The sequence below is a fragment of the Schistocerca piceifrons genome, chromosome 8, assembly GCF_021461385.2.
Source record: "Schistocerca piceifrons isolate TAMUIC-IGC-003096 chromosome 8, iqSchPice1.1, whole genome shotgun sequence".
Taxonomy (NCBI): Eukaryota; Metazoa; Arthropoda; class Insecta; order Orthoptera; family Acrididae; genus Schistocerca; species Schistocerca piceifrons.
In genome coordinates this window covers 338089436-338104378 of record NC_060145.1, presented here as the reverse complement: position 1 = coordinate 338104378, position 14943 = coordinate 338089436, and the positions used below count along the sequence as shown (strand labels likewise).

At 42.3% G+C, this 14943-nt stretch overlaps 1 protein-coding gene across 1 annotated transcript in view; it reads right to left on the bottom strand.

Moving 5' to 3' along the window:
* LOC124711397 (transcription termination factor 2) overlaps positions 1-14943 on the bottom strand; it is a 295179-nt gene that overhangs the window by 126690 nt on the left and 153546 nt on the right. The window contains exon 10 of the mRNA XM_047241451.1: positions 7002-7101. Within this exon, the coding sequence (XP_047097407.1) occupies positions 7002-7101 (100 nt within the window). The remainder of the gene's footprint in view (positions 1-7001; positions 7102-14943) is intronic.

Here is a 14943-nt window from a genome sequence, read left to right as displayed (position 1 = left end):
CCTGCTTGAAGCTCTAATTTGAATCCAGTCAAAAATGTGTGTGATGAAGTAGAGCACTGGGTGTGTGAGAGATTAATTCACACACAAACTGGCTAACAACTATTCACAATTATTTATGAAGTAAACTAGTCCATTAAACGCATAGTTATCCATGGCATGTTGTGAATGAAGTAGAGCAAGGCATTGAGGGAGTATCAGAGAGAAGCATCAGCTAACTGTGTTTGTAAACATACTGGCTAAAATGCCACATATCTACATCAATGAAGAATGTGCAGGTATGATATAAGTTTATGGCTTCTGCGATGGTAGTGGTGGTGCTGTCTATGAATACCATCAGTGCTTTCAGACACAATGAATTCCTGATTGTAAAGGGTTTACCAGAGTTTTCAGCACATTGCATAAAACACACATTCTTCTAAGTTCCCATTTCTGTTTTGAATATGTAGTTCAACAACCTGTGCAGGAGCAGCAACGCATTGTTTTTCAGTTTCAACCTTTAGTTGACAGGGAACAGTACCTTTGTTTAAATTCCTTAAATCATTTATTAATGGTTCTGTCAACAGTTGCAGTATTTACTACATGACTTGCTTCAAGCTGTTGATGCAGCCTCAGTAGGCCAGGCATGAAAATGAATCTTTAAGGTTTGAAACCAGTCACCTAATAAATACTGTAACTGTTGATAGAACCATTACTAAACGCTTTAAGGTACAGCATAGTCCTACTGCAGCACAGTGACTTTCTGTACATGTCAATGCCCCACGAACATGTGTATGGCACACACTACATGATATGATGAATTGAAACACTACATGTAAAAACTTTACCCAATTCACATACAGTGTGTCCACAATCTTCACATTGGCAACAATGCCACATGACTAATTTTGTCACTGGTTAAATTACAATTGTCATTTGCTTCCGTTAAGAGGATTCAATGAACAAGCCACATTTACACAGAATGGAATCAACAACGCACACAATAATCATTGATGGTCACAAAAAATTCTGCATGCTACAGTGGAAACCAATTTCCAAGTTCATTTTTTGATCAATGTTTGGTGTGGCATGATCAGTAACATGATGATAGGTCCAGCTATTTTAGAAGAGCAAATGACGAGACAACTACTTGCATTTTTTTTGGAAAATTCTTTTGCTGAATGGGTTGAGGATGTTCCTCTGGCCACGCAGGCTGCATAACACTTCCAGCACATTGGAGGCCAACCATATCTTACCAGACTGTACGGGAACATCTCAACTGCACTTGCCCTAATCACTGGATTGGTCTCGGTGCTAAAATTAACCAGCCATCAAGACCATCAGACGTTGTTTGTGGGGTTGGATAAAGTCGGCAGTATATAAACAAAAGGTGCATACATGAGATGGAAGCTGCTGCCCTCGTTAGGGAGCATGCAGAGGCACTCAGACAAGCAACACAACATGTTCTCCCAGGACTGCACAACTGTACTAAAGTTGACAATGGGATATTCAAACATTTATTGTGAATTGTACAACAGCTGTGACATGATATGTCTGATAACACTTACAGGTGAAAGTGTTAAAGATATGTATTTTTCAACTGAAACTTTGTAAAACACATGTTATAATGTTTACAAACTGTTTTACATCTGTAAACCTAACTACATAGTGAATAATATAGAAAATAAAGAACAATGTTCATTAAACTTGATCTAACTTTGAAACCATTCGGAATAGGGAATATGTTCACATGAAGTTTTTGTTTCTGTCACATCACTGAACACTGAACATTGCTCCTGGAACGCCATGTATTTTTGATGAGGCAGTAGTAGGCACAGGGGGTCCTACACAGCTCTAGTTATGTGGCCAAACAACATAGCCTCTCCTAGAATAAACTGGAATATTTGCTGTAAGTTGCAATCTCAGTTACAATGTGACTTATTCATCTTGTAAATACGTAGGTGAACAATCACAATAATACGGGTAACAAGTATAAACAATAACACAATGAGAATATACTGTGATTGAAAATTCACATAAAGTAACAAATAAATTACTGTGCAGTAAAAAAAAAATATCTGGTATAGATCCATGCCAAAGCCCAAATGGACTTTCCTCCTCTCCTGGCATTTCAAGTCTCACTCCAGCTGAACCTCTAGTTATTCACAATCTGAAGATGGATACACAAGATGTTTTGTAATGACTCATTCCTTCCAGCCAGTCTGAGCTGCATTTATTCAGCTCACAGAGGCAGTGCTCCTGGCTAGTCACAGATTCAATAACATTATCTTTGTCATCTAGACTCTCAGTGAAGAAGTATTCCTCCATCTTATGCAACCACTTAACTTCTTTCTCCAACTTTTAATTCACCTGGTCTTTCTCCAAATCCAAAACCACTTTCCTAGATATTGGCCTCAATTTCACTAAAGCTTACATCCAAACCGTGGCCAGTAGTGTAGTATCAATCAATAATCCACAATATCTCCATTTAGACAAATGCAACCATTTCTGTAGTAAACATATCTGCTCCAATAAAAAATTCCTAATATCCAGTGGAAATAACATCCCCCTGACTTTCATGTTTCTCACTGTCATGTACATCATACACCCTTCTCCACAAGCCGACCTCCCGAATAGTCACCCACAACGCTTCCAAAAAATTTCGAAATATCTTCTTTATCACCCAGTACTGCTCGGCAGTCATATGACATTGTCTCCCCCCAGCTTCCTACTCACACCATACATTGTCACGTCTGTCTCCATGCAACCTCTTTGACATTCATTTCAAATCATTTGATGTCCCCAGACCACTAGACCCAGTCCAATGTTTCTGTCACTGTAACCTCCTACCGTAAAACCTGTCCTAAGCAGTTGTACTCTACAGCCCACACCCAAACCCCCCTTTGCCTTCGTCACTCTCTTTCCACCATATATTCTACATCATTAAAGGCAGAGTAACATTTAAAACCACTCTTATTCGTTACCAACTGACACATGTACACTGAAAAACTTTGTGTATATGAGTAATCGCCTACAAACTGTCTGATCCAAAATAATGAATGCACAAGAATTGTTCACCTGGAGGACATACAACTAATCAGTATCTTTAGAAATGTATGATATTTTATTAATTTGTAATACAAGGGATTTCTTTTTCACGGAACATTACAGAAATCTCAGACCACATTAAGGTTAATATCTAGCTGCTGATGTAAAAGAAAGTGGAATCACTACCTGATTGTCTTTAACGTTCCTGTACAATTGGCAGGTGAGACCTTTTTATTTAATAAAGACAGAGCAAATCGAATTTACTTTGTCCACAATAATTCATACTTAAAACTAAAATTTTGTTCACAACTGGCAATCATGATGAAATAAGAATAATTTATTTCAAACAATTGAAAGTGCAGGCTGGAATATCAACAATTATGAAAAGGATAGATTGCTATACACCATAAAGATGAGATGTCGAGTTGCAGCCAGGCACAATGAAAAGACCGTTGCGCACTAAACTATTGGCCAAAGCCTTCTTTAGTAACGAAAGGAAAACAAACGCCCCCCCCCCCCCCCCCCGCACTTGGGGAAACTAGAGAGGAGAAAAGATTGGTGGGTGCTAGAGTTTAACTTTTCTACCAAAATCCTCAGCCCCACAGACATTTCAGGCCTATCCAAAGACCCTACACCCAAATATATCCATTGGACTTGTCAAAGACCTACTCTCCCTCTCCAGATTCCTTCAATGGAAACACTTCTTTGCCACCAATTCCTCCAAGCAAATCCAACCTAGTCACAATATTGACCCTTTCCTGTCCCAAATCATACCATCATCCACTTGTGATTCTTCCCCTCCCACCTGCCCACCTCCTCGTCACCTTCCAGGAATTCCTTACATCGAACTTGGCATCATCATCTTTCCCAAGTCTCTTCCTCTGAATATAAACCTTTCAGCAGAAGAAAACAGGTCTTCGCCTAATCATCATATTTGCAAACATAGATTCCACCACTGTCATTCTGAATCACAGTGAGTACCTGGCGGAAGGCCTTTCCCAATGTCCAAGTACTCCACTTACTAATTCCGACAGAGTGGTCTCATCTCGCAGGTCCAACATAACCTCCAATCCTTGCTCACGTCTGTAGACACTTGCCAGAACCTCTCCCCTGAATCCATTCCCCCCCCCCTCCACCCCCCCTCACACCCATGACACCCCACATATCCACCTTCTACATGTTCCCCAAAACCACAAACCCAACAATCCTGGACATCCCATTGCAGTTGGTTGTCTTCCCCTCACACCCTTACTGAAAGAATTTTGGCTCTCGTTGACCAACACCTTCAATCAACAGCACAAAATCTTGCCTCCCACATCAAAGATAAAAACCGCTTCCTTCACCAACTCTCCACCATACCCACTAGTTTATCACCTGGATCCCTATTCATCATTGTTGACGCCACTTCCCAATACACCAACATTCCTCGTGACCATGGTCTTGCCACTATTGCACACTACCTCTCCCAATGCCCTTCAGACTCCAAATCCACTGCTTCTTTCCTCATACACCTTACTAACTTTATCTTAACACACAAATACTTCTCCTTTGAAGAGAAGGTATATAAACAAAATTCACAGCAGTCTTGGGCACCACATGGTATCCTCCTACATCAACCTGTTTATAGCCACCCAGAACCCCAAAATCCTTGTCTGGTTCAGGTTCATTGATGATATCTTCATGATCTGGACTCAGGGCCAAGACACCTTATCCTCATTCCTTCACAACCTCAACTTCAGTACCTTCCCTCCCATCAGCTTCACCTGCTGGTCCTCAACCATGTCTGCCACCTTCCTCGACATTGACCTCCCCCTCTCTGATGCTCCATTCACACCTCAGTCCACATTAAACACACCAACCACCAACAGTACCTGCATTTTGACAGCTGCCATTCCTCCCACCCAAAAAATCACTCCTATTCAGCCCAGCCACTTGTGGGTGGCTTATGTCTAGTAACAAGAACTCCCTTGCCCACTATGCTGAAGGTCTCACTTAGGCCTTCACAGACAGGCACTATCCCTCAGACATAGTCTACTAACAGATTTCCCATACTATATCACCACACATCACCAATCCTCCCATCACCACCAAGAACCTGTGACAAAGGAGTGTCCCCTTTGTTACCCAACACCACTCTGGACTGGAACAACTGGACCACATCCTTCATCAGTGCTTTAAGTACCTATGATCATGCCCTGAAATGAGGAATATCGTCCCTAATATCCTTCCTGATTCTCCTAATGTGTTGTTCTGTCACCCACCCAACCTCCACAATATCCTAGTCCTTCCCTATGCCACATCCATCCCAAACCCTTGCCACTCCAGTCCTGTCGCAGGCTTATTCTACCCTACCAGAGACCAGGCCATCTGTGAAAGCAGCCATGTCATACAGCAGCTCTGCTGCAATCATTGCACAGCTTTTTATATTGGTATGACCACCAACAGCTCTCCACTATGATGAACAGCTGCCACCAAACTGTAGCCAAGAGCATGGTATACCACCAAATGACACAACATATAGCTGAACATAAGATGTTTGATTTTAATCGCTGCTTCAGAACCCGAGCCATCTGGATACTCCCCTCTACCACCAGCTTTTCTGAATTACACAATGGGAGTTACCCTTTCAACACATTTTCCACTCTTCAAATTACCATGACTCAACCTGTTATAATCTATTGTGCCCACACCCACCACCCAACAGTTTCTGCCCCCTCTGTCCTATAACCTCCTTCAAATTCACATCCCCTACCCATACTGGGTTCACACTCTGCCAATGCATGCACCAGTCTTATGGCCTCTCTGCTTCTCTTCCTTTCTAACCCTTCCCCCCCCCCCCCCATTCCGATGCTGCCTGAGCTTGTCCTGGTGCCTTCTACAAGTCCCTGTATGTTCCACCAGACCTCTTCCACCTCCCCCCCATACACACACACACACACTTTGCTCTCTTCCCCAAGTCCCTGTTCCCTGTCCCACTACTGCTTGCTGCTTTTGTTAAATGCAACAGTTGCAGTCCACTAAAGCAGCCAAAGGTAACTGTCATGTCTACATGATGTGTGTGTGTGTGTGTGTGTGTGTGTGTGTGTGTGTGTGTGTGTGTGTTTGTTTTCCTTTCTTTTCTGAAGAAGGCTCTGGCCTAAAGCTTAGTGTTTGACAGCCTTTTTGTCATGCCTGCCTGTAATTCAATGTGTCATCTTTATGGTAAGTAGAAATCTATACTTTTCATAATTGTTAATTCTTTTTCAATTATTGTTAAATACATATATTTTCTGCTTTGAAACAAGAACTATTGTATCTGAATGTGTGGCACAGCACTGAAATGCACAGTCACTGACATCAATCATTGCTGATCTGCTCGTTTCTGTAAGCATAAGAATTAAGTGACCACCAACACCAGCTTTTCTGAATTGCGCAGGTGAGAACATTCCCTGCAATACACCCTACGTTTCCGTAACTCTCCTGGCCTCAACCTACGTTAGTCACTGTCCTCACCCATCCAGCGCCCTCCCTGTTCCCATTCCAGCACTACACAGCCATCATTTCACTGCCACACCCAGTCTTTCAATTCCTTTTATTTCTCTCCTTTCCGTTACTTACCCCCTCCCCCCTCCGCTCCTGCCCTCTGTCTAAACTGCAACACTTGACTGTCCGCCACTCCCACATACTATCCCTCCCCCTCCCCGCCTCAGCCTCCTCCTTACCCCCACCCAGTTCCCACTCCCATCTGCTGTTCACAGTGTGGTCTCAGCTCTCTGAGACTGCAGATGTGTGTGCAAATTGCGTTTATGTGAGTGTGAGTGTGCGCGTGCGCACGCACGCACGCACACTCTTTCAGGTCAATGTGCAGCAAAGTGTTAGATTACTGACAGAGTGGCAGAGCAGAGTTGAGTTTAATTATCTTTGTTGCACATGTAAGAATTAACATTAAGGACATGGCAAAACAAATTGATTGTTTCATAACTTAATGAAATACCCACTTTTTTGCTCTCACAGATGTCACTGTCTCGTGCATTAACAAATCCAGCTTCATTTCTTACAATACTGTAAGTCGTTATGACAACATCAAATTTTGATAACCTGTGAAAGTAAAAGAAAAACATCTATAAAGCACATTGCAACAGACTAAAAAGAAATTTACATGATGGTTTTACAGTTAAGACATAAATGTTCTTAATAATTTAGAAGTAAATGCAACAAGTTACTTAGAAGTATAAATGTCAAGTCATTGACAGACACACAAAACAAGACCAAAAACTTCACTGGCTTTTGAGAAGATCCATTTCTGAGCTAATATAGGGCGGATCAACTCTTTGTCTTTATGACAATACAAACTCTGCTGAGGAGACTTGCAATGAGGTACCTGAATGTCTGTGGAGGAATGGCAGCCAATTCCTCCTCTACAGGCGAAATCGGAGAAGGTAACGATGTTGGAAGGCTGGTTGTCTGGAATGAAACTGATGCTCAAACTCATCTCAGAACTGTTACACTGGGCTGAAACTCTAGACAGATGAGTCCATATCAGGAATATGCCTCACAGGTGCTACTTTATGAAAGGGTGCTTTGTCACATTATTGTCTTCGAACTGTTGCTTAATTATACGCAGCACACAATGCTGTGAAACATACTTTTATCCTTCCACATTAAGCATTTTTGTAAGTGGAATAAGGTGCCCACACCTAATCACAGAAATATACTGCTGTGCCGTAACACAGGCAATCTTTGGTGACCAGTGGACCTGATTCATATACTTACTTAAGCTTGCAGGCTGCCTCATCACATGACATGAAGGCCCTAGCACAAACAGTTAAAACTATAATGCCTGCGAAATGGATGATTATGGGGTAACACACCAATATGAATGGCATCCCTTTACAAACATGTCACGCCAACAAATTATGTCCAGACATACCCATATTTGAGAGTACATTTATTTCATGTTCACACGAACTTCATATGCTTACATTTACTTATGCGTTATGAACACTGCTTCTTTACTTACACACACACACACACACACACACACACACACACACACACACACACACACACACACACACCTGTACTTCACTATTGGCACTACACAAGAGGGCAAGTATATTCTCCGTCATTTGTCACGCTCGCACTGTGTTACATCTCCTGAAAATTGACTTTATTTAATAACTACAACGTAAGACTTTCAAATCAAACTCTTCTTCAACAAAATACTGTGAAACCACAATTTTAACTCTAATTTTTGACAAAGTACTTGGACTGTCATCCTGTGTCAACTCAACCTCCCAAATCCTTTTGGAAACTGAAAAAGAAATCATCTTTTTTTCTCATAACTTCATTGCAAACATGTCTTCCAATTTCTCTGGTTGTTATAGATCTACAGATCACTGCAAATCTCCCTTCAACAGGGATAGCAACACACATTAACTATTCATATTTAAATCTTGGGGTAAGACAGTGATGCATTAGTTGTATGTTCTCTCTTTGCAGTACAAAGGTGGAAGAAATCTTCAAAACTGTCTCTTGACACTTTCTTGATATGAAGTTAAAGAGTTTGCTGCAATATTGTACACTCCTACATGTACTCAAAATCAGTGCCTGTTATGGAATTTTTCCAATCCCAATCAAGAAACTATTCCATATTGTAAAACAAATTCAATTATTTCTGATAATGTAGGACATCCAGTAGCATTCCATACAGCTTTACATGTCTGTGTAATTTTGTGATGCAATTCAATTATTGCCATTTTAGGAGACTAGATTTAAATCCTAATGTTACATCACGACAGAGCCCTTAGTTCATTTATTAATTTTCTAGCAACGCAAATACACTCCTGGAAATGGAAAAAAGAACACATTGACACCGGTCTGTCAGACCCACCATACTTGCTCCGGACACTGCGAGAGGGCTGTACAAGCAATGATCACACGCACGGCACAGCGGACACACCAGGAACCGCGGTGTTGGCCGTCGAATGGCGCTAGCTGCGCAGCATTTGTGCACCGCCGCCGTCAGTGTCAGCCAGTTTGCCGTGGCATATGGAGCTCCATCGCAGTCTTTAACACTGGTAGCATGCCGCGACAGCGTGGACGTGAACCGTATGTGCAGTTGATGGACTTTGAGCGAGGGCGTATAGTGGGCATGCGGGAGGCCGGGTGGACGTACCGCCGAATTGCTCAACACGTGGGGCGTGAGGTCTCCACAGTACGCTCGATGTTGTCGCCAGTGGTCGGCGGAAGGTGCAAGTGTCCGTCGACCTGGGACCGGACCGCAGCGACGCACGGATGCACGCCAAGACCGTAGGATCCTACGCAGTGCCGTAGGGGACTGCACCGCCACTTCCCAGCAAATTAGGGACACTGTTGCTCCTGGGGTATCGGCGAGGACCATTCGCAACCGTCTCCATGAAGCTGGGCTACGGTCCCGCACACCGTTAGGCCGTCTTCCGCTCACACCCCAACATCGTGCAGCCCGCCTCCAGTGCTGTCGCGACAGGCGTGAATGGAGGGACGAATGGAGACGTGTCGTCTTCAGCGATGAGAGTCGCTTCTGCCTTGGTGCCAATGATGGTCGTATGCGTGTTTGGCGCCGTGCAGGTGAGCGCCACAATCAGGACTGCATACGACCGAGGCACACAGGGCCAACACCCGGCATCATGGTGTGGGGAGCGATCTCCTACACTGGCCGTACACCACTGGTGATCGTCGAGGGGACACTGAATAGTGCACGGTACATCCAAACCGTCATCAAACCCATCGTTCTACCATTCCTAGACCGGCAAGGGAACTTGCTGTTCCAACAGGACAATGCACGTCCACATGTATCCCGTGCCACCCAACGTGCTCTAGAAGGTGTAAGTCAACTACCCTGGCCAGCAAGATCTCCGGATCTGTCCCCCATTGAGCATGTTTGGGACTGGATGAAGCGTCGTCTCACGCGGTCTGCACGTCCAGCACGAACGCTGGTCCAACTGAGGCGCCAGGTGGAAATGGCATGGCAAGCCGTTCCACAGGACTACATCCAGCATCTCTACGATCGTCTCCATGGGAGAATAGCAGCCTGCATTGCTGCGAAAGGTGGATATACACTGTACTAGTGCCGACATTGTGCATGCTCTGTTGCCTGCGTCTATGTGCCTGTGGTTCTGTCAGTGTGATCATGTGATGTATCTGACCCCAGGAATGTGTCAATAAAGTTTCCCCTTCCTGGGACAATGAATTCACGGTGTTCTTATTTCAATTTCCAGGAGTGTACGAGTCATCGAGCCACCCATATCTAATTCCATTATCAATATTTGTACAATTGAAGAAGATACTGAAGATTCAAATCTTCATTCATTTTCATCTTTGCTAGTTAAGCAAGGTGCTTTTGTATAATGTTAGGGCAAGGGAGAGGACAAAATACTGGCAAGTGCAGCATCAGTCGAACTGGATTGCATTGGTAGTGTAACTGCTACGACTATGTCTTACAAAGGTTTCTTATGTAGCATTGATACAGCAGATCTTTTGTTTCCTTGAAGGTGGTATACTCTTGCCTTCATCTGATTTTGAACAACTTATATGCCAGTTATAATGGAACTATAATTTAATATGTTCTCCAAAACACAGTGCAAGTTGACTTTTTGTTAGAGCTGAAAGATGTGATAAGTGACAGAAAAAAAATCCTAGGAACACGCACTGCTTGAACCCAACCTTTGACTTTAGTCTGGCAGTTGCTCAATAAGCTATGCCACCAAGGCACACAGCTGCACAATCAAAACTGCTCTGAACCACAGGAACAAACATTTGTTAGTCATGACAGAGTTCTGTTTGAGAAGTGAAGAGAGAAAATGTGGTGGTATTCTAAGTTATTTGTGTTACAAATACATGGTTATTTATATTCATAGAGGGGGATAATTACTTTATCCACAAATGACAGTTTTCAAATTTTCTATTTATTCTAATCAAACAATGGAAAATTCAGGATGGAATAATGACAAAATTATGAAAAAGATACCGTATTTACTCGAATTTAAGCCGCACTCGAATCGAAGCCGCACCTGAAAAATGAGACTCGAAATCGAGGAAAAAAAAATTTCCCGAATCTAAGCCGCACCTGAAATCTGAAACTCGAAATTCAAGGGGAGAGAAAAGTTTTAGGCCGCACTTCCAAATCGAAACAAACTTGGTCCATTGTAACATGAGACACAATTTAGGTTGAATGAATGACGATACAGCTATAGTAGTTTGGTTCGAGTCGTAAGCTTAGCAGTTAAGCTTTACCAGGTAGCCGTTGTCATGTGTCAGGCGCTCCGTCCGTATTTATATGGGTACCCTAGCTTTTTCACGTGTTTCGTCTGGTTTGAATTGATTGCTTATTTTTCTTCGATCTGACAAGTGCAGTTCTCTTTGTTATAGGTGTTTCCGTCACTCAAAGCTGAAAATGCATTACTGTACTGTGTCATGCATTGTTTGTCGCATTCTGAAAATGAGCGTTTACGGCCTGTCGCCGCTCGCGGCATGGCTTGCTTTCGTGCTCGCTACCGCCGTTTACATTTATATATATACACAACAACAACAACAACAGAGGAATCGTCTCATTAGCGAAACAATGGCATGAGACTGCTATTTGTTGCTACTTACACTGCTGCTTTCTTTGATAATGATCAACAAGAATCAAATAATAGACTGCGTATGATAGAAGATGTTCTGAACGAGAATTTAGCGAAAATTTTTTCCGTTTGAAAATCTTTGCAGACGCCTCTTTAGTACATTACATTGTGCACAGAAATTAGAGTCATCTTAGATTTAAAAATCTAGTCAATTGCCGTGCTTCATTTTTGACTGTATCACTATTAGGCATAAGAATAATACGAATATAAACATGACATGGTATGTATATTCTCCCGCGTCTGCCGTTGTCTCACTCTAGTTTCGTAGTTTATTAGGCGGACAGGATTTAAATGAGATAGCAGCAAACACGAAAGAATACACGGCAAAATGTTTATATTCGTATTATTCTTATGGTGAAGAGAATACTGCATGTGATTCACAATTCATAAAAGTTCCTATTAGCAACTATTTCTTCTCACAGTTAGGAAAAAATTCAGAAAGCAGAGTTGGCCATATACACAAATATCCCAAACAGTCTTGCCAGTTGGATTTTCGTAGTACATTGAAATGCTGCTACGTTCGAAGAGGAACAATACGGAATTTGTATTTACTTCGTTGGATAATGTATGAAAATGCAGTGGTCGAAACTCGGGGCGGAGAAAAAAAAAGCTCATCCTCCACGTTTTTTTAATTTATTTACTGACGCAGAGGTTTTGGTGCCAGTATTTGTCTTTGTCCTGTGAAGCATGCCTGCGTAGTGCTACATATATTCGACGACAGAAGTTAGTTGTGGCGGCACCTACCAACATTTTTCAGAACTTCCGCTTACTTTGCACTCGATTCTAAGCCGCAGGCGGTTTTTTGGACTACAAAAACCGGAAAAAAAGTGCGGCTTAGATTCGAGTAAATACGGTAGATTGCTACTCACCACAGAGTGGAGATGAGTCATAGTTAGGCACAACAAAAAGACTTAACAAGTAATCTTTCTTCCAAAGTAGACCACACACACACACACACACACACACACACACAACCAGCATCTCCACTACATGGTGAGTAGCAATCTGTCCTTTCCATAATATTGTCATTATTCATTCACATAATTATTTAGATAGTCTGGTAGGCTAGTGTGAGGGGTTGTGGCAGGCAGAACGGGCAAAGGGAGAAAGGAGACGGGAAGTGGGAGAAAGGACGCAAGGTGTGGGAGAAAGGACGCAAGGTGTGGGAGAAAGGTGGCAAGGAATGGGAGGGACAGTTGAGGAAGGGTATCCAATAGCTCAGAGGGAGATACCAGTTGTTTGGTATAGGAATGGGGGGCAGAGATGTTGAAGTTGCACGGGATAGGAATGTGACACATGGACACTGACATCAGTGGATTCAAGTGGCACATGATGACAATGACATGGAGTGGGTTGGGACATGGTGACAGAACAGAGGAAAAAAAGATTGTGGGAAAGAGGGTGTGGGTGCAGGATGAGGGAAGTTAGGGTCCTGTGACAAGATAGAGGCAAGTGTAGATGTGGGAGCTGGGGGCTGGGTGCTAGTGGAGATTGAAGCCAAGTGGATGAGGAAACAAAGAATATGTTGCAAGGACAACTCTCATCTGTGTGGTGCAGATAAGCTGGTGCTGGGGGATCCAGATGACATGGGTAGTGATGGAACTACTGGAATCAAGCTTGTTGTACTGAGCAGCGTGTTTCGCGATTGGGAACTCAAACTCTGCTCTTGGTCAGTTTGATGGTCACCATTCATTTGGGTGGATAGTGGTTCGTAGTCATACCCACTTAATATTTTGTACAGAAATTGTAGAAGAGCTGTTATAAGCCTTTGCTGCTGTCACATGCAGGAACAGGATAAGCCTGTGAGAGAACTGGAGTAGGATTGCTGGAAGGACATATAGGTCTTGCGCCTGCTTCTTACACAGAGATATGATCCACGTGGCATGAGTTTGGGAATGGAGATGGCATAGGGATGGACAAGAGTACTGTGTAAGCTGGGTGGACAGCAGAATGCCACTTTAGTAGAGGCATGAAGGATTACATGTAGAATGTCCCCAATTTCTGAGTATGATTATACACAGCTATAGTTTTTGCAGAAAATATGGTTCAATTTTTACAGTCTGGTATTTTACTGGGTGATGAGGTGATTGCTCTATTGGAGCTCGTTCTTGGGGGTGGTGAGAGGAGGAGGAATAAGCGAAGAGTGTCTTGGCTCTGGGTCCAAGTCATTAAGATGTCACCAACAGACCTGAAGCAAACAAGTAGTTTGGAGTTTTGGGAAGCAAAGAAAATTTCCTCCACATGGACCATAAACGAATTAGCATAGGAAGGTGTAACGCTGGTGTCCACGGCCAGGCTGAGAAGCCGTTTGTGTATCTTACCCCTATTCTGATGCCTCTTTTTTAATCTTTTTCTTCTTCTTGTTTATGCCGGCTTCTTGAGACCTCTTGTGAAGAGGTTTCATAGTGGTGTAGGACAATCAATGAAGTTACACAACAGTTAATAATTTAACTTTTGACACTGCCGGTTTATTGGCATTTATGGAAAGAAAAACACTCTCATGCAGTTAGCAAACTTCATGTATCATTGTGCGTGTGTAATGGGCCTTACTATGTCACAAATCTTTCCAATGAATTAATTAAGCTGCTTTACAGTGTTGATAGGCCACATAATCAACAAGGTGATAAGTGTGTCAATTAAAACTGGACCTCAATATTTTGAATAAACTTTCGGTTTATTTTTTGTCAAAATCAGCACTTGTCTCAAAATTAATTTCCAAATTCGTGTATTAAGTTCAAACACATTTGCAACTATTATACGCACACTCAATCTCGCACTGGCATGTAACATATTTCAAATCGAGCGCACAGGCTTCAGTTTTCCCTAATGGGCTAAACGACTCTTTCGTAATAACATGATGTGTCTATCTCACATAAAGTTTAAACGAAACTGGATTTACTCTCCACTCGGGTCAAGATCACAAAATAAAATTCACCACATAGGTCAGCGAACTGTACACATGCACTTTTAGCACTCTAAGTGATAACTCGTCTCAGAGTAAAAGCCGCACATAAATTCACACTTTTTTTTATTCATAAAAATTTTTAAACTCCTTTATATTAAACAAATAAATTATGGCATGTAATTACTAATTAAACATTCCTGATTCTGAATAAACCTCAAGAACTTATATTTCATAATCAATAAAATTTTATCTCCTAAGAGAAATTACTAGTTTGCTAAAAAGGATTCAGATTACAGTCAACTCGTGTCTGAACAATGAAGTCACGAATCAACACTTGCTTGGAATGAACGAAATACCTATACTGAAAAATAC